General features: G+C 41.2%; 1 protein-coding gene across 3 annotated transcripts in view; it reads right to left on the reverse strand.

Annotated features, from left to right (window-relative positions):
- thnsl2 (threonine synthase-like 2) overlaps positions 1-23,562 on the reverse strand; it is a 95,375-nt gene that overhangs the window by 52,277 nt on the left and 19,536 nt on the right. For all 3 annotated transcript variants that reach the window (XM_051930132.1, XM_051930130.1, XM_051930131.1), the window contains exons 5-6: positions 21,480-21,710; positions 8,372-8,520 (exon numbers count right to left, since the gene is read on the reverse strand). In XM_051930132.1, the coding sequence (XP_051786092.1) occupies positions 8,372-8,520; positions 21,480-21,710 (380 nt within the window). The remainder of the gene's footprint in view (positions 1-8,371; positions 8,521-21,479; positions 21,711-23,562) is intronic.

A 23,562-nucleotide genomic window follows, 5' to 3' on the forward strand; every position in this document is an offset into this window, starting at 1 on the left:
TTTGTGAAATTAAAACTAGTTATAAACTTAGCCCACGGAGTGTTCAGAACTTTAAAAATATCTTCGTTATACATGTTTAATTATGCCATCCATTCAGAGTTGCGCCCATCTCTGAATGAGTCGCCAGCACATCGCAGGATGAATACAAGCAAAACATACACTAGCAGGGTCAATATAGCATAACAAAACTCCACATCCTACATGACTTTGAAAGGAAACTGAAGCACGCCGAGTAAATCCACCAGAAAAAAATGCTTAATGCAAGGCAGGATACACCCAAGACACCTTTGCTGCAAGGCAGCAGTGCAACCTCCACGCCGCCGTGCCCCCTTATGATTAATGCATGCTTTAATGCATTTCACCATGAAAATTATATTAAGTATTTATCTTAGCATTCTAAATGTTCAGAGAGCAGGAAGATCATGAAGTGAATGTATTCTGTGCGGCGATCGCTGCCGGCGCCTCCTCTTAGTGCAAGAAGAAGTCAGTTTAAGAATCTCAGAGAACACTTAACACAAAGCATTTAATGTACTATATAACTTATGGCGGGGTTTGAGAAAATCTAGTAAATTAAATATTAATTTTACAATGAAGTTTAGTTTACAATGTTCTACTTTAAGGACAAATTACGAGAATAAAGTCAACATGTCGACTTTAATCTTGACATAAACGGCGAGAATAAAGTAGAAATGTCGAGAATAAAGTCAACATGCCGTCACACTATTATACAGTACCCAGGTACATTAAACTGTATTGAAAACAAATAAAACAAGTACAACTTGGCTTACAGTATTATCCAGTACTACAGAAACAGTATTTACACATCTGATCTTTTAAAACTAAAGTATCTCCAGGTAACGGACGCGACTCCTTTTTCTCGGCAAAAGTTCTTCTGTGTCATCATGTTCAACTTTATCGCCGGCTTCAGTTTTGGAATGTTCCCTGTCCATTTTCACCGCGCAATACCTACACCACCATACCTATTTAGTGGTGTAGCAGTGAAAAAGAGCCCACGTGCAACAAATCTGTGTTTAGCGGTGTAGCAATGAAAAAGGTCCCCACTTGAACAGTTTCCCGCTGCGCCACGTTCCGAACGTCGTTTAGGCAATTTAAACCGGTGTTGCGGTATAAGAAAAATCCATATAATAAAAAAAAATAAAAAACGGTTTTCGGTATGAACCGGTATACCGTCCAGCACTAGTAGTCAGAAAGTTGTATTGAGTCAGAATGTCTAAGTAAGCATTATAGTTTAAAAATAAAATTATGCACTTCCCCCCCTCCACCCCCTTCCAGGTTTTATTGCCTAGTTTGGTTTAATGGTACAGCCAGCCCTGTGCACTGGTCTCTATATACTTTGCACTTTTTTTGGACACTGAAATTTTTCCCCAGTCTTCTGTTCAAAAAATGCTTTAGTTGCCTCACATTTTTATGCAATCATTTTGTTCACCCCACTGAATTAAAGCTGAAAGTCTGCACTTCAACTGCATCCGAGTTGTTTCATTTAAAATTCATTGTGGTAATGTACAGAACCAAAATTAGAAAAAAAGTTGTCTGTCCACATATTTATGGACCTAACTGTATATCAGACCCACAAAATTCTGGGCTGCAGCCCTAACTGCACTAGCAGAATTTCAAAAGATATCTGGACTCAAAATTACTTTAAACAAAAGTGTGTTTTTTCCAATTAATTCCCTAACAAACGTTAGATTGAGCACCTTTACTTTTATCATTGCAGAACAGTTTAAATACCTAGGGGTAAACATCATAAGTAAATATAAAGCTCTTTTTCAACAAACGTTTGCCGTCTGCTTGGAAAAACTTAAACAAGACATTCACAGATGGTCTACCCTCCATCTTACTTTAGCATGAAGAATTAAAAAAACTATCAAGATGAATATCCTCTCTAAGCTTCTGTTTCTATTTCAAAACATTGCCATATACATTAACACAATTTTTTAAGAAATTAGATTCAATCATAAATTCATTTATTTGGAATTCGAAATATCCATGCATCCAAAGGGCAACCCTACAATGACCTAAATCAGAAGGTGGCATGGCTCTACCTAATGTTCAGTTTCATTACTGGGTGGAAATTATACAAGCTATAAAAACATGGACATTGACACAAATAGATGAACACTTACTAGCTTAGTCTGCAAAAGAAATGAAATCCTGCAGTAATTCTTTATATTCCTTGCTTTGTACACCAGTAAATGCAAGGTATTGTCAATATACTAACAACCCAATTGTCCTTCATTCACTCAGAATATGGAACCAATGTAGGAAGCACTTCAAGCTAGAGAATATTTTATTTTATCTGTAGCACCTCTACATGATAACCACCTTTTTCCACCCTCTCAAATAGTTTTTAATGTTTGGAAAACATATGGGATTAAATCATTTAGAGATTTGTATAGAAAAAAATGTCTTTGTATCCTACAATTACACTACAAATTTAGCTCATTCCAAATTAGAAACTTTGCTAAACAAAATCTGCCCAATTTTCCTCACCTCCCACCTATTTCTATTCCAGACGAAATGTTGATCAGTCTTGAAGACACAGACAGCATTTCTATAATATTTATAACCATTTTAAAGCCCCTTCCTTTTAAAGATCCCTGAGTACAGTGGGAAAAGGATTTCTTACTCAACATTTCAGAAAAGGAGTGGAAGGCAGCTATGCACAGACTTCACTCTAGCTCCATATGAGCAAAGCATTCAATTATTCAAATTATTATTTTTTTTTTTACCAAGCACAACTATCTCATTCTAACATTGAAATCAAGTTCCAGCTTCACTAGGCCACATGTTTTGGGTCTGCACCAAATGAACATCATTCTGGACAAAAATTTTTAAATGCCTATCAGACAGCCTTGGTGTGTCAATCACAATAATAGTTTTGTTTAGTGTACTCCTAGATGGGCTTAAAGTGGAGAAGGACAAACAAATTGTAATTGCCTTTACTTCACTATTAGCATGTAGACTTATTTTGCTCAATTGGAAGAATCCTAGCCCACCTCTTTTAAGTCAGTGGGTAACTGATTTTATATACTACTGTATTTGAAATTGGAAAAAATCAAATTCTCAGAGGAGCTGTTCAAAACTTTTTTTAAAACCTGGCAGGATCTAATTAATAACATTTTACAATAAGCATTTATATTGGGGAGAAGGACTTCTTTCCCTTTGTACTACTCTCAAAGTTTTATTCTGGCTGTTAGCCTTCCTCCCTTTTTCATGGGTGGGGGTTGAATTGAATTCAGTTTTATTAAGTTTGACTTGAACATTGCATGGTTTTAATAAATTTAATAAAAGATAAAAAAAAAAAAAAAAAAAAAGAGGTGCCCCACCAATTGGCAGTTATCTGTAGACCCAGATGCTTTTCATAAATGTCTGCCTTGTGTCACATATAGCAGCAAAGCTATCATTATACTATGAAATCATCTGATTTGGCTACACATTTGTTGTCAAACCAAAGTGGCTGTATGGGAATCAAAATGTGAAATAGTGCCAGATATGTACTGAAATCATTTTTATATGCATTTCTGTGACACTTATACTGAATCACATACAAATATAGCTGTTTGATATCAAATGTATACTCAAATAGTGTATTTTTTTTTCCTCTCAACGTGCCTCATAGTTCCACGTCAGTTTTGTCAGTTGAAGTGACAGTGGAATTTTGGATGTATATTAGCATCAAACAAAAGAAAAACAACTATTTATTGTCCCGTTTTTAAACATTGTTGAGTGTGTTGTCTCTGTGGGTGAGCCACCGTCCACCATTTTTTAATCTTCACCTGTACTTTGCTCTGTCTAGTCCGTGGCATCTTGTCTATTTTTCCATAGTGAAAACCAATGCACTTGTTAAAAAACCACACACACTGATGCACTTGTTAAAAAAAAAAACACACACACACACACTACACTGAAATGCCATTCCCAGTTTTTTTTTTTTTTTTAATATGATTTTTATCTAACCGAAAACCATTAACCAGAACATGCAAAGTGATTAGTTTGGAAGTTTGGTTGTGTCAAGGGGTGTTTCTCCTTTTACATTCTGTGTTATCATATTTCACATAGCCTAAGTAGAGAGATTCACATCAAGTGACAGCATGGTGTGCATTTCTCAGATGTGCAACTAAGAGAGCCATTGTACTTTGTACGCATGACATTAAGTCTGAAATGAACTGATCACTATATTGTATTTTCAATCAAAAGCCTTAAATTGTTGAAACCGCCTAGGCCACCTGCATGTTTTTAACCAAGTTCACAATTTTGTAAATCACAGGGCGCAATTTTGTAAATCAACACTTACTATTACTTTCTGTGACTTGTTGTTTCCTTACACAATTAAAAATGGAAAAGGGACATTATTAATAAAGCTAAACTATGAAGAAACAAAATGAAGTGGCACAAATGATTATCGAATTTTATAGTATATGCCAAGTCGCTCTTGCTGAAGGCATGGTAGAAAATAGGACTACAGAGAACATTACTGATGGAGTAAGGGCTCGTTTATACTTCACACTCAGAACACGTATGTGTATGCATCATGGCTGGCACACGTTCCCAGTATTTATTTGGCACGTCCTCTGAGCACATCCTCAGAAATTAATGCAACATGTGTGCGAGTTGCAGTATAAGCAAAAAAATAATAAAAATCGAGGGGCACAGCGTGATCAAGTTGGAACGTAATGTCAGAGTCTCTGTTTACTATCTACATGTGACAACAAGCTGCTTTGCAGATCATACAGGATCGATGTCCGTGCTTCAGTGTTTGATGAACGGTTCAGTGTGGTGAAGCAAAATGCCAACATACAAATGCATTCATGGTGTTTTTATATTCAAGTGTCACATATTCCCCAAAATAATGACGCAACACATTTTAAAGGTCTCAAAGGTCTTTTTTTTCCCCCCACAAAAGCATCAGAATGTACGGTAGTGTATTTGACCCACAGAGACAAAAAATAAGGACACAGTAAAAAGATGTATTTTGTGATTAAAGTGGACATTTCCACATTAATCTTGTAGTTTATAACTGGGTCAGTTTTAAGATGACATTTATGACAGTGTAATTTAATGATAAAATAAATAACTACATGCTTCTGGGGCTTCTTCCTGAACTGATAGCAGTGGCAAGCAACAATCGCCACAAAGAACACATTAAATTTATAATATTCCAGCCCTCTGCACATTTAAGTTCCTTAGATTTATACTTAATATCACTTTGATGATGATATGTGTTAAAGCATGAATATTTCATTTTACAGATAAGTCGTTAACTTCACTTAAACAATGAATACTGTTAATAATTAAACGTGGGGGCAGCACGGTTGCAGAGTGGTAGCGCTGCTGCCTTGCAGGGAGTCACATCCCTGGTGTTCCCTGCCTGGAGTTTGCATGTTTTCATAATGGATTTCCACTGTGTGCTACGTTTTCCTTCCAAAGACATGAAGATTTGGGGATACTAAAAATGACACCAGTGTGTGTGTGTGCGATTGTAGTCACCTTGCGATGAGCTGATGCCCCATGCAGGGATTGTTTTTTGCCTCGTGCCCGAGGATTGCTGGAATGGGTGCATCCCTGGATTGATGGATGTAATCATTAAACATAATAGATATTTCAGGCAATTCACAACACAGGGAAGCTGAACGTTTTCTCACCGTGATGATATCTTGCACTGCCACCTGGTGGAGTCTTTCAGATTTCTGTAAAGTACATGCGCAAGTATAAACAGTATACTGCATGCAAAACAGTAGTGTCTGCTGGAGCACACGTTGCGTCAAGTGAAGTATAAACTGGGCCCAAGAGTAATTAGCAACTTAAACTGTTTCTTGTTGGTAGATAATTACTCAAGACCATAATATAATGACATATTTCTAACTTGTGGTTCATGACAAACTTAAATCAATTCTGAATGACTTTATTAAATTTTTATAACATTAATGAATACCTCTGCTAATGCTGTGTCATGTAATACTGAATCCTGCAACTATAGCTACGTATGCACAACTGCCAGTCTGCTGCAGATAATATCTGTTATCCGTGACTGAAATAAATGGGGTACCGACAGTTTTTCGGATTTGTCTATGATCTTCTTCATGTAAAACACTGTGAACGTGTAATTGATTGCAAGTGTGACTTTTTTTGGCGATCATTGTCTAGTTATCTATAGACCAGAGATAGCAACTCACATCTTTGTGGCAACAATCAATAATTTTAATAACAGAAGCAGAAGTGCATTTGAGGGGAAAATAATATGCTAGAGGAAACCATGCCCCTGAGGCTTAAAAGCTTGCCAAGTATAGTAACAAGCACTGAGATGAACATAGCCAATCCTCTTTATAAATTGCAGAATTCCATAATATGTTTTTATTTTCTTAGAAACATTACATGGATACACTTTTACAATATGTGCAGGCAATCTCAAGATGCAGATTAATACTTATATGTGCTGTGTTCAGTTTTAGGGCATTTGTTTTCACATTTGGGATTATGCCCCTTGAAAACAATTTTAGTTACAAGAGCAGGCCTAGTAATTTTTTAATTTATTGAAAGAAAAAAAAAAAAAAAACGCAACTTCACCTCAGAACACAATTTCATGTGACAAATTAAAACATAACTTGTAAAGAAATGACTTAAACTTGAAAGAATACCAAACTTATTCCTTAATAAACACAATATTTTGATAGAATTTTAAGTAACTTCAAAGACTAGCATTCTGGAGAAAAACTACAAATTAGTAATACACCACATATTGTAACTCATTCAAAATATGCCCTGGATATTGCCACAAGCAATGCTAAGTATTACAATGATTTATATGTCACAAACGGTAGAGTTCCGATTCTAGAGGAAGATAGTGAAGTTCGTGATAAGTTTTATGATCATTTCTGCCACTTGATTGAGAAGCACCATTTTACTTATGCATATGCGTTCTACATTAAGCAGCTAAAGCCAAGTTACTCTCCATAAAAACTAAGATAGATATTTAAAATCTTTTATAAATTCATTGTTTTTCTGTCACAGCCTTCACTGTGTCAACAGAGTCCATTTTTCATACTTAACTGTTTATTGTTAATTTAAACAGCAATATATGAAAGCAGTGGAAGACGAAAACAGAAACTGTTAAAATGTATGTATAAACACTGCTAAAGTGAATAATCCGCAAGTATTTATAATGTTCCAATCATATTTTTTTCCTTTAAATAAGTGAAAATGTATTGTTTTAAAATAGTTAAAGCAAGACACCACACTGGATCCTGGGTCTAAATTCCTACTGGGGGGTTTCCATAGTTATCACTATATCTAAGTGACTTGATGCATGCTCAATAATCCAGGTAAGGAAATTTTAGAAAGTTGATTCAATTCATCAGGACATAGTTTTTTTTTCAAGGGAGATACGTTACATCACTCATCCAAGTGACTTCCTCAGTCTCTGATGAGTGATGTAACGTATCTCCCTTGAAAAAAAAACTATGTCCTGATGAATTGAATCAACTTTCTAGTATATCTAAGTGAGTTTTGCTCCAGGTATTGTGTTTTCTTCCTCACACATACCAAAATATGACAGTTTAGTTAGCAACTATTGTGAATTTTCTAAAGGGGAAAAGTTTACCTTTGAATATTAATCCATCCATTATCCAACCCACTATATCATAACCACAGGGTCACAGGGGTCTGCTGGAGCCAATCCCAGTTAACACAGGGCGCAAGGCAGGAAACAAAGCCCGGGCAGGGCACCAGCCCACCGCAGGGCACGCACACACACACACACACACACACCAAGCACATACTAGGGACAATTTAGAATCGCCAATGCACCTAACCTGCATGTCTTTGGACTGTAGGAGGAAACCGGAGTACCTGGAGGAAACCCACGCAGACATGGGTAGAATATGCAAACTCCACACAAGGAGGACCCGGGAAGTGAACCTGGGTCTCCTAACTGTGAGGCAGCAGCGCTACCCACTGCGCCACCGTGCCGCCCCCTTTGAATATTCTGACCAAAAAATGAAGGAAGACAATAAGGCCAGATAGCATCAGAGTCAATACATGTGGGAAAGCTAAACAATCTGTTGACAAGTTAAGGCTAATAAAAATGTTGCAATGATCAAAAACCAAAATAGAAAAATTGGTCATATTAAAAATGATTTAGAAAATCATATGCAAAAATACTCCGAGGTTTATCCCAAAGCTAAGACAACAAGCACATTACATCACCATCTTAAATAAGATTATCTCATTATGTCACATTGAGTGAAACTACCTGTCACATTGCAGCAATACTATTGTTTCTATATACACTAAGCATACAGACACGTCTGTAAAACAAAATACACAATGATAAATATCAGGAAGATGCACATACTTGGATGTCGATAGCAGGCGCCAATGTGTGCTTCACTGAACTGGCAAGGGAGAAGTCTCCATGCTTTATTGTACGGAAGATGATATCATTCTCATTTACTGTTGAAACAATACGTAGAGGAAGGCCCATTTTAACTGCAATGCAGCCAGCTGCAAGAACAAAAAATGTTCTGTAAGCTTCAACCATTATAATGCTGTACATGCTGAACTACAGTCACAATCTTAAGTTCCTTCCTGTCATATCTGAGGTGAGCTGTCTTTAGCTCATTTACCCTATAAAATACAAAATTATACCACAGATATTGCCTTATCAAGCGGTTTCAAAGATAAAAATATCTTTATGTTGTGTATGAACAACATGGCAAGCCATATTAAAGATGTCAAATGTATTTTCAGATGTAATAAGAAACTTCCTGTGAATTTGGAGATTTCAAATACATACTGAAAATCTTAAAAAGGATGCAAAGGCCCACTGTGACAGGAAATCACTATCGGATATATTGAGTTGAATTTCAGATATCTCAAAATCTGTGATGGGCCTTGTACAGATGTTGTTACAGCCTTAGTCCTGATGATTTCTGAGATAGGCTCAAGCTACACAGTGATTCTGCTCTAGATAAGTAAAATGCATATGAAAAATTTAAAACGCATGTCAGTTGTCCAAATGTGAGCAAAGTGTCAGTTTAATAAAAGCAAACTGCATCTAGGATATGGTAAAATAATAAGGAAGTCATGTTAGGTTATTTTGAAATAGATGCATTATCCAATACTTATAATATGATTTGAAGTTACCTTAAAATAAATACACTGCATTTCCAGATATCTTTATATGTTCATTTAAGCTGTCAAACAGCACAGCTTCTGAAGATTAAATATAAGCAAAATATAATAATAATATACCATCATTCTAAAAAATTGTTGAAAAGAAATATTACTATAGTTCTAGTAATCTAAATTCTTAAATACAAAGCATATAGTGCTGATCATTTCATTCTCAAAACCAAGCTAAATTATGATAAATTTTGTTGCTTTGCCTTTGTAGTGTGGGATCACAAGGATCTACAGATACAGTGAACTTTATTTACAGTGGGAACTCAGCAATGGAGTTAAGTGTATTCTATTAGTGTAAATGGTGAAAGCAATAAAAATCCTATACAACTTATTACATTTTTATATAACTATCCTTTTATTAGTAAAATCAAGATTGATTCTTGTTGTTCAAAAACCAAACAACAGATGCTAAACAAACCATGAGCCGATTTGCATAATATGTCCCTGACATCACATGCCCTTGAAACAAGATGTCTTAACAAAGGATATCACAAAATGATGCAGATGGCAACATCACTAACAAGACAGAAAAAAAGAAAAACAAAACAATATTACTTAAATCTTGGCAGTGTCAGCATTTAAGTCAAGACAGCATTTTTATTTACGTATTTGGTGAGGCTGTTTACATTTCTTTTCAATAACTGTAATAATATTTGTGATTGTCTGTTATTGAAGCTTTTCCTTGGTCTTGCCGTCTTTGTTGCCCTGTGGTGGCTCTTGGAATCGGTGCCTTTTTGATCAGGTTGTACCTTTTGACACTGCAATAAGATGTTAGAATAGATGTGTTATTACATATGAGGGACCCGTCATGGCAGGAGGTAAATTTTCCAGTTGGCAACGGCTTACCTGCATGTTTTATTTTATATATATGCATATACCTATATTATATTATAAATATAATAATAGGCTCACCACCTATGGGAGGGGCCAAGGAGGTATAGAAACTGGCTCTTGGGATGTGGAATGTCACCTCTCTGAAGGGCAAGGAGCCTGAGCTAGTGCGTAAGGTCGAGAGGTTCCGGCTAGATATAGTCGGGCTCACCTCGACGCACAGCTTGGACTCTGGAACCAATCTCCTTGAGAGGGGCTAGACTTTCTACCACTCTGGAGTTGCCACCGGTGAGAGGTGCCGAGCGGGTGTGGGTATACATATTGCCTCCTGACTTGGAGCCTGTACATTGGGGTTTACCCCGGTGGACGAGAAGGTAGCCTCCCTCCACCTTCGGGTGGGGGGACGGGTCCTAACTGTTGTTTGTGCGTATGCGCCGAACAGCAGTTTGGAATACCCACCCTTTTTGGAGTCCCTGGAGGGGGTGCTAGAGGGCATACCTTCTGGGGACTCCCTCGTTCTGCTGGGAGACTTCAATGCTCACGTGGGCAATGACAGTGAGACCTGGAAGGGCGGAATTGGGAAGAATGGCCCCCCCGATCTGAACCCGAGCGGTGTTTTGTTATTGGACTTCTGTGCTCGTCACGGATTGTCCATAACGAACACCATGTTCAAGCATAGGAGTGTCCATATGTGCACTTGGCACCAGGGCACCCTAGGCCTCAGTTCGATGATCGACTTTGTGGTCGTGTCGTCGGACTTGCGGCCACATGTCTTGGACACTCGGGTGAAGAGAGGGGCGGAGCTGTCAACTGATCACCACCTGGTGGTGAGTTGGCTTCGATGATGGGGGAGGATGCCGGTCAGGCCTGGTAGGCCCAAACGTGTTGTGAGGGTCTTCTGGGAACGTCTGGAAGAGACCCCTGTCAGAAGTAGCTTCAACTCCCACCTCCGGCAGAACTTCGACCACATCCTGAAGGAGGTGGGGGACATAGAGGCACGGAACATGGCCCATTCGGACTCAATTGTTGAGGCAGCTGACCAGAGCTGTGGCCGTAAGGTGGTCGGTGCCTGTCGTGGCGGCAATCCCCAAACCCGTTGGTGGACACCGGCGATGAGGGATGCTGTCAAGCTGAAGAAGGAGTCCTACAGGACCCATTTGTCCTGTGGGACTCTGGAGGCAGCTGATAGGTACCGGCGGGCCAAGCGGAATGCGGCTTTGGTGGTTGATGAGGCAAAAACTCGGGCGTGGGAGGAGTTTGGGGAGGCCATGGAGAACGACTTTCGGACGGCTTCGAGGAGATTCTGGTCCACCGTCCAGCGTCTCAGGAGGGGGAAGCAGTGCAGTATCAACACTGTATATGGTGAGGATGGTGCGCTGCTGACCTCAACTCGGGACGTTGTGGGTCGGTGGGGGGAGTACTTCAAAGACCTCCTCAATCCCACTAACATGCCTTCCAATGAGGAAGCAGAGCCTGGGGACTCGGAGGTGGGCTCCCCCATCTCTGGGACTGAGGTCACCGAGGTGGTCAAAAAACTCCTTGGTGGCAGGGCCCCGGGGGTGGATGAGATACGCCCAGAGTTCCTCAAGGCTCTGGATGTTGTAGGGCTGTCTTGGTTGACATGTCTCTGCAACATCGCATGGACATCAGGGACTGTGCCTCTGGATTGGCAGACTGGGGTGGTGGTCCCCCTCTTTAAGGGGGACCGGAGGGTGTGTTCCAACTACAGAGGGATCACACTCCTCAGCCACCCTGGAAAAATCTATTCGGGGGTCCTGGAGAGGAGGGTCCATCAGATAGTCGACCTCGGATTCAGGAGGAACAGTGTGGTTTTCGTCCTGGTCGTGGAACAGTGGACCAGCTCTACACCCTTAGCAGGGTCCTGGAGGGTGTATGGGAGTTTGCCCAACCAGTCTACATGTGTTTTGTGGACTTGGAAAAGGCGTTCGACCGTGTCCCTCAGGGAATCCTGTGAGGGGTACTCCGAGAGTATGGGGTACCGGACCCCCTGATAAGGGCTGTTCGGTCCCTGTACGATCTGTGCCAGAGCTTGGTCCACATTGCCGGCAGTAAGTCGAACCCGTTTCCAGTGAGAGTTGGACTCCGCCAGGGCTGCCCTTTGCCACCAATTCTGTTCATAACTTTTATGGACAGAATTTCTAGGCACAGCCAGGGCGTTGACGGGGTCCGGTTTGGAGGACTCAGGATTGGGTCACTGCTTTTTGCAGATGATGTTGTCCTGTTTGCTTCATCAGGCCGTGATCTTCAGCTCTCTCTGGATCGGTTCGCAGCCGAGTGTGAAGCGGCTGGGATGGGAATCAGCACCTCCAAATCTGAGACCATGGTCTTCAGCTAGAAAAGGGTGGAGTGCCCTCTCAGGGTTGGTAGCGAGATCCTGCCTCAAGTGGAAGAGTTCAAGTATCTCAGGGTGTAGAAGAAAGATGTTCTACTGAGCACCTTGTACTCTGTGTATTTGGTGACTAAAAACTTTCATTTCAGCAATGCTTGCAAGCTCTGGCTATGAACTGACAAAAATATATTGTGCAAGGGCTCAACAAAATCAGTTTCTATATGATTCAAACTGTTTTCTAGGTTAACTTCCTCAAAGTAAAATGAGACAGGGTGAAGAAGTCACAAGGTCGCAGGGGGTACATGACATTTGTCTTTGGCTAATATTGGAGACAGTAAGAAAATGCTTAGTTAGAGATATAAGAAAAAGCTTAGCTTTTATATATTGTTTTAAGGAACTAACCGTTGTTGTTGTTTTGCAGTACTTGTGTAATGAAATCACAAGACAAAGCTCTATAAAAACTTTGGAATACCCTGGCCGGGGGGCAGATGAAGGGCGGTGTCCTGGGACTGCGCTTCTCTGTCACTTTACCTCTGCCTGATGTGTTTGAATAAAAGATTTTTACTAACTTTAAATATATCTCTCTGTCTTCAGTCACGAGAAACGACACCATAGAAAAAGTGTCCACAGTTTTCTGGCGCCCAACGTGGGGCAGGAGACGACTGGCTGACTCCTCGAGCGGGACCACCTCAGTGATCCGTCTTACCAGCGGACTGCCGTCAATCTGAGCTCCGGCAGCAGAGTAAGCAGCTCCGGCAAAACTTAGGACTGCCCTGTCCTGAGAGGGCTCCTGCGAGAGGAGCCTCCGGTCTCCTCTTTGGCTACATCCACGGTGACTGAACGGATTTCCAGACAGAGTTTAAACACTTCCAGGCTGGGGTAAGTTTCGGGGATTTCCAACCGCCTGGGAGGGCGAGTTTCCTGTTGGCCGTCTAGTCATACTCATATCTCAACGGGTTGCTTAAGGTGATGGAGACTTGACCCAAGCAGTTTGACGCATACGAAAGGTCTGACGAAGGGATACTGGCCTCACCCATATCCTAGACTCGGCTGGACGTATTGATGTAGTATTCTGCTGAACCGAATCGGACACGAAGTCACCTGAGCTGGAATCCGGGGATGTGAGAGGACAGGCTAACGGAACGTGTAATGGGGTGGATGGAAATATAAATAGAAAAGAGCACAGATCTTGCAGGTTTACTGTTAGGACGGGATAAATAAATCTACATACAAATAGGGAAATACCGTGTTCTCCTGGGAACTGGGACAGGACCGATAGCTAGTGTCTCCCCTTGGGACTAAAAAAAGGGAAGGTGAGGGAACAGTGAGTGGCACACTTAATACCTCGCTAATTCATACGTACAAGGGATTAGGCGAATCAGTACATAGTTGGAAAATTAATACAGGACTCAGGAAGAACAAGGGGACATAATGGGAACTTATAACAGTAAGCCTGCTAGTCGACGCTCTGAGGGCCCGAAATCATTTATGTTGGAAGGATTATTTTCGGAGGATCAGCAGACGCCACGTAAAAATGGATCACCTAGAAAATTCATAGAAAAGAATACAGGTTTAGATTTCAAGAAAGCATGTAGGACGTGGAATAAGCACAGTGGGGGTTAGATGAGTGAGAAACAGGAAATTAGGAAAATATTATGTAGAAATGCACAAGGATGTTGTATGTAGAAATGTACGAGGATGTTGTAACAAAGGTCCGTGTTATGTATGACAGATGGGAGTTGGTTATTAAAGCCTCTATTTATTATAAGGCAGTACAGAAATGAATTATTGGCCGCGGAAAGTTAAAACCAGAAAGGAAAAAGAATAGTTATTTATAGCATCACAGAAAGTGCAAGCAGATTTGGGACCACAGTCGAATGAGAAGCGGAAGAGAGTGAGAAAAAAGACCCGTTATATCTTGCTCCCCCACCTTTCCTACACTATCCACATCCACAGCCCCCACCTTCTCCTCCAGCGCCCACCGCACCAGAATTAAAAGATGATCCCTCGGGGTCTGGTTTCTTTGAAGAATATCATTATGATCCCTCATTACACACTGATCCGGGGGATGACAAAAGTAACGTAATGGGTGCGGCGGGTGGGTTTCACGATCCTAGAACCTCCATTTCACAACGCACTAGAAGTCAAACCCTATTCCATCAGCCCCCTAATCAAAACACCACCTTTCAATCCCCCTTAAAGTCCCCCAAACCCCCAGGCCCCTTATTCAAATGCCCCCTGATTGAGATCCCAAACCCCCCGACATGATTCAATGAAACCTGCAGGAGCCAATAACCCCACTACTGTAATGATACATCGTAACTGGGACATTCAAGAGCTGAAGGACGTTGTGTCCGAATTGCCTGATCCCAAAGTCATCGGTGGGTTAAAAAAAAAAAAAAAAAAAAAAAAATTTCATAGAACAATTGCAGCAGCTGTATGATATGTATAAGCCCAATGCCACAGAATGGACTCAGGTGCTGCGGAGAAAGCTTCTCACCACATGGGCAACTGTAAATCATGGACAACATAACGGAAACCCGTGGCAGTGGAACAAGGCGTTGCCTCAGGGCCGGGATGAAGGTCCCTTTATTGCAATGGGAACGTGCTAAAACAATATTAAGGACAAGTATAAGAAAGGCACAGACTGGTCTCTTATCTCGGCTGCCAAACAGAAAAAGAAGGACGAGACAGTAGACGAATGGGCACATCGTGTTCAAGATTTAATAACAAATCACTCTGGCTTAGACAATCCAGACAATTGCAGTAAAGCTGCAGTTCCCCTTTTCGTGTCTGATCTGCGAAGTGACATTCAAAATAAAGTACGCACCTCCTGTATTGGATGGGAGGCTGCCGCGTTTCAGGAAGTAAAACGTCACACAGCGCATGCTGAACGACAGAGAAAGCAGAAAGAGTCAGACACCCAGACAAAAAGCTGATTGCAGCACAAATGAACTATTACACTGGTGGGGCCACTCCCGGCAGAAGTCGTGGACGTGGAGGATTTTTCCGGGGACAAGGGCGTGGACGGGGACGAGGTCGCGGATATATGTTACCTAATCCAAGTGGATCACCCACTCAGTTGCCTCCCCGTCCAGATCCAAACGCTACACCTTATGCTTGTTTCGGGTGTGGTGAAATGGGACACTTCCACCGCAATTGCATTATTGACTTTAATGGTGAATGGCACTGAAACTGTTTTCCTCGTGGACACAGGAGCCACTCGATCTACCCTCTCGCTGGCAAAGGTCCCTGCCTCGAACGAGACTGTTACTGTGCTTACTGCCTCTGGACAACCTCACCTTCTCCAAGTTTCCAAACCCCTTCAAGTTCAGTCACGTCCTGGAGGACATACTTTACTGCACCGATTTCTTTTTAAAACAGCTCTGTCCAGTTAACCTTTTAGGAAGGGATCTCATGACAAAACTTTCTCTCTCTATTTTCTATGACTGAACAAGGATTTTTCTGTTCAACCCCAAAGCTCCTGTGCCAAATCCCCCCCCCCCCCTCACAGCCCTCTCACCATCCTTCTTAAAGCCCTACACTCCTTCCCCTCCTGCTTGTTTCCCCATCTCCAAGTCCCTGACACCTTACATTGCACTGCCCAATATTTTCCTGCAGAAGTAGACACCCCCTGGCTAGAATCTTTCCTTACTTCGGGTACTTGCCCCGAAACCCTTCACATCCCTGTATTTTTATTTCATCCACAAAGGCAGCTGCTTCTGTCCATCTCACATGCTCACAGAATATTTTCTATCTAGGCGGCTCAGTGCCTCATATTTCCTTAGCCTAATCACGCACTGTTAAATGGGTGGAAATAGGACCATGGGTAGAACAATGTCTTAATAGAACAGATTGGTTACCTGTTGCTCCAGGTATTTTTGATACTTCAGACCATTTGATAACTAAAGTGGTGCTTCAAACTGATTTTTTAGTAAATCGTGCTTTGTGCCGCCCTTCCTCTTTTGCTTTTTCATTGCAAACCACTTCCCCTTCTTGGTTATCTATGCTCCCTGATTCACTGTGGTCACAGGGAAAGAATGATTATGGAAGGATAGCCCATTGTGAGCCTCTGGTGATCCACCCGAAATCCTCCTTCCGCCCGCACCGTGCCCAGTATCCTCTGTCTCCCGAAGCAGAGGCTGGCATTTCCGCCGTACATTCTGATCTCGTAAAACGCGATGCCACTATTCCAATTAAATACTCTCCAGTTAATTCCCCTATTTTACCTGTAAAAAAGGCTGATGGTTCATGGCGTTTCGTACAAGATTTGCGACAAGTCAATTCTGCCGTCTTCCCTAGGGCTCCTATCGTCCCTAATCCTTCCACTATTCTTTCTACAATCCCTCCCTCTGCTCGTTATTTTCCATCCCTGTACATCCTGATTCTCAATTTTGGTTTGCTTTTACTTTTCAAAACCGCCGCTGGACATGGACCGTCATGCCTCAGGGATAGACTGAAGCCCCTTGTGTATATGGACAAGCCCTTGCTCAAAATTTAGAAGGCTTTTGGCCAGACAGAGGTAGTATATTAATACAGTATGTAGATGATATAATGCTATGTAGCAAGAATAAAGAGGACTGTGCACTAGATACCCAGAAGTTATTGTTGTATCTGGGGGACAATGGCCATAAAGTTTCTAAAGCTAAGCTGCAGTTAATTCAAACAACTGTAAAGTACCTAGGTCATGACATCACTTGTGGAACAAGAGCTCTCTCTAGCGATCGCATTAACACCATTCAAAATCTCCCCAGACCTGTCACAAAACAACAGGTTATGTCTGTATTGGGCATTCTAGGCTACTGCAGACAGTGGGTTCTAAATTTTACTGAAAGAGCACAGCCGTTGCAACAATTGGCTAATACACCTGGCATTCCTCTTTCGGGCCAGGTCCAATGGAATGAACAGGCCGAGATGGCTTTCCGTGACTTAAAAAACTGCTCTTCTTTCTGCGCCTGCGCTTGGTTTACCTGATCATTCTCGTCCATTCACTTTGTTCGTGGACGGAAAGCAGGGATTCATGAATGCAGTATTAACGCAGCTGCATGGGGATAAACAGAGACCGGTGGCCTATTTTTCTAAAAAACTGGATCCAGTAGCCGCAGCGCTTCCTCCGTGCCTTCGTGCTGTGGCTGCAACAACAGAAGCTGTATTAGCAAGCACGGATGTAGTTCTCATGAGCCCCCTTACAGTACAAGTACCTCATGCTGTACATTCCATATTAATACAGGCTAAAACCTCGCATCTCACCACTGCTAGGGCAATACACTATCAGAATGTACTCTGTACTTTGTCAAATGTTACAATAGAAAGATGCTCTACTTTAAATCCTGCCACCCTCCTTCCAACCGAAAATGAAGGTGAACCACATAATTGTCATGATGAAATAGCAAAGGTTGTAAAACCTAGAGTAGATCTACAGGAAACACCCTTCGAAATTGGAGAAATAATTTTTGTGGATGGATGCTCTTTAAGATTAGAAAACGGAGCACCCTCGACCAGTTACGCAGTGGTCCAAGGGGACCGCCTGCTGGAAGCAAATCGAATTCCATCAAGCTTAAGTGCACAAGCAGCTGAACTCGTAGCACTCACTCGAGCGTGTCAGCTGTCCGAAGGAAAGATCGTAACAATTTATACGGATTCCAGGTATGCTTTTGGAGTCTGCCATGATCATGGAAACTAAGGGGATTTAAGACCAGTACTGGCAAACCCATACAACATCAGAAATTGATCGAATCTCTTTTAGAAGCCATAACCAAACCATCGAAGCTAGCAATTGTTAAATGTCAAGCCCACACAGGAAAACAGGATCCTGTTAGCAAAGGAAATGAATTAGCTGACCATTTTGCTAAAAAGGCTGCATATAATAACACACCAATTTCTTTATTCCAACAGAGAAATGACCAGGGCCCTGATAACCAAATTATTTCTTTACAGAGTGCAGCCACGGACACCGAAAAAAGAAAATGGTCCAAAGAAGGATCCCTTTCTGATGGAGTCTGGACTCATAAACACACTAACAAACCTTTTCTCCCAAAAGCCTGTTTCCCAGGAATGGCAAAAATAGCTCATGGTCTCGATCACGCAGGTAGAGATGCCATGGTTCGAGATGTTGAAAAACATTGGGAAGCTGTAGGTTTCTCTACATATGCAGAGCAATTTTGCAGACGCTGTGCATTATGTCAGAAGTTTAATGTAGGAAAGGGCACCCAGGTAAGTCCCGCCGTTACCCCTAACTCAATGTGTCCGTTTGAACATCTTCAAATGGATTTCATTGAACTAACCCCGTCTAAAGGATACCGTTATTGTCTAGTAATTGCTGATGTGTTCTCCCGATGGGTAGAAGCTTTCCCTTCAAAACACAACGATGCCAAAACAGTAGCTAAAGCACTAATTAAAGAGATTATTCCAAGATGGGGTATCCCTCAAAAGTTACAAACAGATAATGGCACTCACTTTGTGAATTCCATTATAAATGAATTAACCACCTGGCTCCAAATTAATGTGCACCATTATTGTAAATACCATCCCCAAAGCGGAGGCATCGTAGAATGATGCAATGGCACCTTAAAAGCTAAGCTCGCAAAAATTTGTGAACAAACTAATTTATCATGGCCGGATGCACTACCCTTGGCTTTAATGGGATTGGGAGGACGGACACACCGACAATTGGGACTATCGCCGTTTGAAATTCTGACCGGACGTCCCATGCCCGTTGGCATGGTTATAGGTAATGTGAGTTTGCATACTGTGGACAATGATCTTCTCTCTAGTCTTGCAGGTCTCCGAACCTCGTTGAAGGAAGTCCACCAGCAGGTTAATCAGGCCTGGAGGACCAGCCCACCTTCTAAGGATTCACCAATTCCCTTGGGCACCTGGATCCTGGTTCGAGACACTTGGAGGAAACACTGGCATCAGCCTAGGTGGAGAGGACCGTTCCAAGTTCTTCTGTCCACGCCACACGCTGTGAAAGTTGAAGGATTGCCCGTCTGGATTCACGCTTCACACTGCAAAAGATGGCATCCCTAACATTCATACTCATTTTGATTACAGTTTTACTGTTCTTCCTTCCATTATCCATTTTACGAGTGACATTGACTTTCCAGGTGGGGAAGACTGCCTCATTCCAGGTTGACTTTTGTGTAATTGTCCCCTGTAGTGGCAAACAAGAACAATGGGAAGAGTTTGACAAAATATGTCTGTGTGAGCTACCCTTATTATGACTCTGATTCAAGTTTTGATTCATCTGACTCTGAATGTGCCTTCTGGAGTGATGTGTTTGCAAATACAGGACCACACGACTGGGGTTATGAACCCTGGCAGGCCACACAGTATGGCCTAAAGACTCGATTTTCTATTATAAAAGGACACGCCCCTCACGACTGTGCTGAGAACCATTGTAACCCTTTGATTATTACTTTAAAAGATCCCTCTTCGCAGGATTCAGGAACTTATGTTTTAGCCGCATACGCAAGTGGTTCTGATCCACTAGGATTTTTTTCAAATTAAGGTTACTAATAATTCCCATGCTACTAAAACTTGCCAGCTTTCTTCTACCTTTCCTCCTGATTCACAACAAACTCTTGTTAAAATAATGAATGTTTCTACTCTTTCATCCTCCTTTTCTACTGTGTCCAAATATTTCACTGCTTCCATGGCTAAGGCTTATATGTTACACGAGGAGCGAATGCTCCAATTCTCTTCCTCCTCTACTTCTACTCCTTCCCCTTCTCCTATTCTTTCCCGTTCTGCTCCTATCTAACCTATATTTTTGTCTGTTCAAAAGGGGGGAGTGTAGAAGAAAGATGTTCTACTGAGCACCTTGTACTCTGTGTATTTGGTGACTAAAAACTTTCATTTCAGCAATGCTTGCAAGCTCTGGCTATGAACTGACAAAAATATATTGTGCAAGGGCTCAACAAAATCAGTTTCTATATGATTCAAACTGTTTTCTAGGTTAACTTCCTCAAAGTAAAATGAGACAGGGTGAAGAAGTCACAAGGTCGCAGGGGGTACATGACATTTGTCTTTGGCTAATATTGGAGACAGTAAGAAAATGCTTAGTTAGAGATATAAGAAAAAGCTTAGCTTTTATATATTGTTTTAAGGAACTAACCGTTGTTGTTGTTTTGCAGTACTTGTGTAATGAAATCACAAGACAAAGCTCTATAAAAACTTTGGAATACCCTGGCCGGGGGGCAGATGAAGGGCGGTGTCCTGGGACTGCGCTTCTCTGTCACTTTACCTCTGCCTGATGTGTTTGAATAAAAGATTTTTACTAACTTTAAATATATCTCTCTGTCTTCAGTCACGAGAAACGACACCATAGAAAAAGTGTCCACAAGGGTCTTGTTCACGAGTGAGGGAAGAATGGAGCGTGAGATTGACAGGCGGATTGGTGCGGCATCTGCAGTAATGTGGGCTCTGCATCGGTCTGTCGTGGTGAAAAAGGTGCTGAGCCGCAAGGCGTAGCTCTCAATTTACCAGTCGATCTATGCTCCTACCCTCACCTATGGTCATGAGCTATGGGTAGTGACCGAAAGAACGAGATTGCGAATACAAGCGGCTGAAATGAGTTTCCTCCGCAGGGTATCTGGGCTTTCCCTTAAAGATAGGGTGATAAGCTCAGTCATCCGGGAGGGGCTCAGAGTAGAGCCGCTGCTCCTCCGCATCGAGAGGAGTCAGATGAGGTGGCTCGGGCATCTGATCAGGATGCCTCCTGGACGCCTCCCTGGTGAGGTGTTCCGGGCATGTCCAACCGAAGGAGGCCCCAGGGAAGACCCAGGACACGCTGGAGGGACTATGTCTCCCGGCTGGCCTGGGAATGCCTTGGGATTCCCCCGGAAGAGCTAGAAGAAGTGGCCGGGAGAGGGAAGTCTGGGCATCTCCGCTCAACCTGCTGCCCCCGCGACCCGACCTTGGATAAGCGGAAGAGGGTGGATGGATGGATAATATATAATATACACACACACCCATATCATATATATACTTTTGTGTGTATATTGGATGGTGTTTTTGTGGTCAGCATGGTCCATTTATGTTATATTGTATTTTTTAATATACTAAAAACTGAGCCAAAAGTTAATGGAATTAGTACCTGTTATGTTTCCTGCTCCTCCAGTGGGCACCACCATTTCCAAAGGTGGCAGAGAGGATACTTCCTGGGGTGATACACATTGAAAATAACCATAAAAAAAGTGTGCCATTTGTACCAAGATCCGGAACCAGTTAATAGAGTTTGTGCTCATCAGAACATGTTCCTTCACAAAAGCCAGGTCAGCAAACAGTTTCCTAAGAATTACATCAATGTCATCTGAGGTACCATCAGCTAAGGGAAAGAAAAAAAAAAAGAAAAAAAAAAAAAGCATTACAATTTACCAACTGCTTTTGCATATCTCCATTCAGTTTCCCATTTTCTATACCCACTTTCAGTGTCATGGGGAAAAAAAAAAAAAAAAAAAAAAATTGTATAGAGCTAATCAAATTTATTTTTTAAAGCAATATGTTTGTATTCTTAAACTACTATAGTTTTTTTTACCTGTGGTTTTGGCATAATATTTTCCCCTCATAACCACTCAAGGACATTGACCAGAAACAGAAATAACACAGTCAGAAACAGAAATAACACAGTCCGTGCTTTATTCCTTATCTATCATTTATTGCATATATATTTCATTAAAACACGTTTTTAGCAAAGTCTTATGAGATATAGTATATTTGAAAATAAACCATACACAGCAAAGCTCCAGGGTTTAAAGAGATTTTTTTGAGCAAAACAGTCATATTAATTTAAAATTACTTGTCTGCAATTGTTGTACGTAGGCCTCCAATGAGCCGGATTATTAGAGTAGCGTTTTCTAAGTACATGTTCACTTCCTTGGCTATACAAACTCCTTCATATTTCATACTAGATTTGCTTTTTCTTTGATATCTTTTCCCTAATCAGTCATGTTCTCTCTTCAATCAAACTCTTGTTTTCTAGTTATTCTAATAATAATTACATGCAAGACTTACTAAGGATTTTATGACACACAGCATGCTGGAAAGTTCATTGTATAAATTGCGGAAAACAGCTAAACTCCACATGGGATTTATCTTAGAGTCATGAATCAACCCAGGGTTCAAACATAGTGAGCCAGTAACATTTTTCCACTGCATTTAATTTCAGAAGTGGAGTGACAAAGATACACATTTGTAGTTTATTACTAAAATTTACAAAATTAGTTTATTTAAATTAGAAGATGTAACAGGGATTAATATAGGGCTAAACAATTTGATCATTTTTTTAAATTGTTCAAAATAACCTAGTATTTTACCTGATTCTGCTGAATATGAAAACACTAAATGGAGATATGTATACCATACCACTTCTAAGCCTGCTTAATCCTGAGCAGGGTCATGGGGTGCTGGAACCTGTCCCAGTAAGCATAGAGCACAAGGCAGTAACAACCCCCTGGACAGGGAGCTAGTCCATCACAGGGTGAACAGACACACACAAACACACACAAATTAGCATTGCAATTTCACCTAACCTGCATGTCTTTGGACTGTGGGAGGAAACACGGAACACCTCGCAAGAAGGATCTGGAATGGGAACCCTGGTCTCTTCACTGAGACAACACTGCACCTCTGTGCCAATGAATTACACATTACAAAACAATAAATTACACAAAGGGTATACTGTATATAATGAACACAACTTCGTAAAAGCAAAAAAAACAAAAAAAATAGTTTCCTGCTTTGTGTCTAGTGGTGTAGGTGGCGCAGTGGTAGTGCTGCTGCTTTGCAGTAAGGAGACTGTGGATGATTGTGGGTTCGCTTCCCGGTTCCTCCCTGTGTGGATAGCGCTTTGAGTACTGAGAAAAGCGCTATATAAATGTAATGAATTATTATTATTATTATTATTATTAATGAATTATTACCAGCTGTACTCACTCTCCAAGGCATAAACCAAAACTGTGTTTTTTTCTGTCATAAAGATGTTTATTAAAAAAAGTAAAAGAAAATATAAAAATTTATTGACAGTTAATTTGTAATGAAGTTGCCCACAGACTCCCTATAAACTTAAAACAGACTATTAAAGTGAATTTAGCAGCAAGTGAGCCAAGAAAGAATAATCTCTGTTGGAGAAGATTAAATAAGTGGGGAATATCAAGCAGAGGAAAATGATAAGTTAAGAG

This window comes from Erpetoichthys calabaricus, chromosome 7 (genome assembly GCF_900747795.2).
Source record: "Erpetoichthys calabaricus chromosome 7, fErpCal1.3, whole genome shotgun sequence".
NCBI classification, from domain to species: Eukaryota; Metazoa; Chordata; class Cladistia; order Polypteriformes; family Polypteridae; genus Erpetoichthys; species Erpetoichthys calabaricus.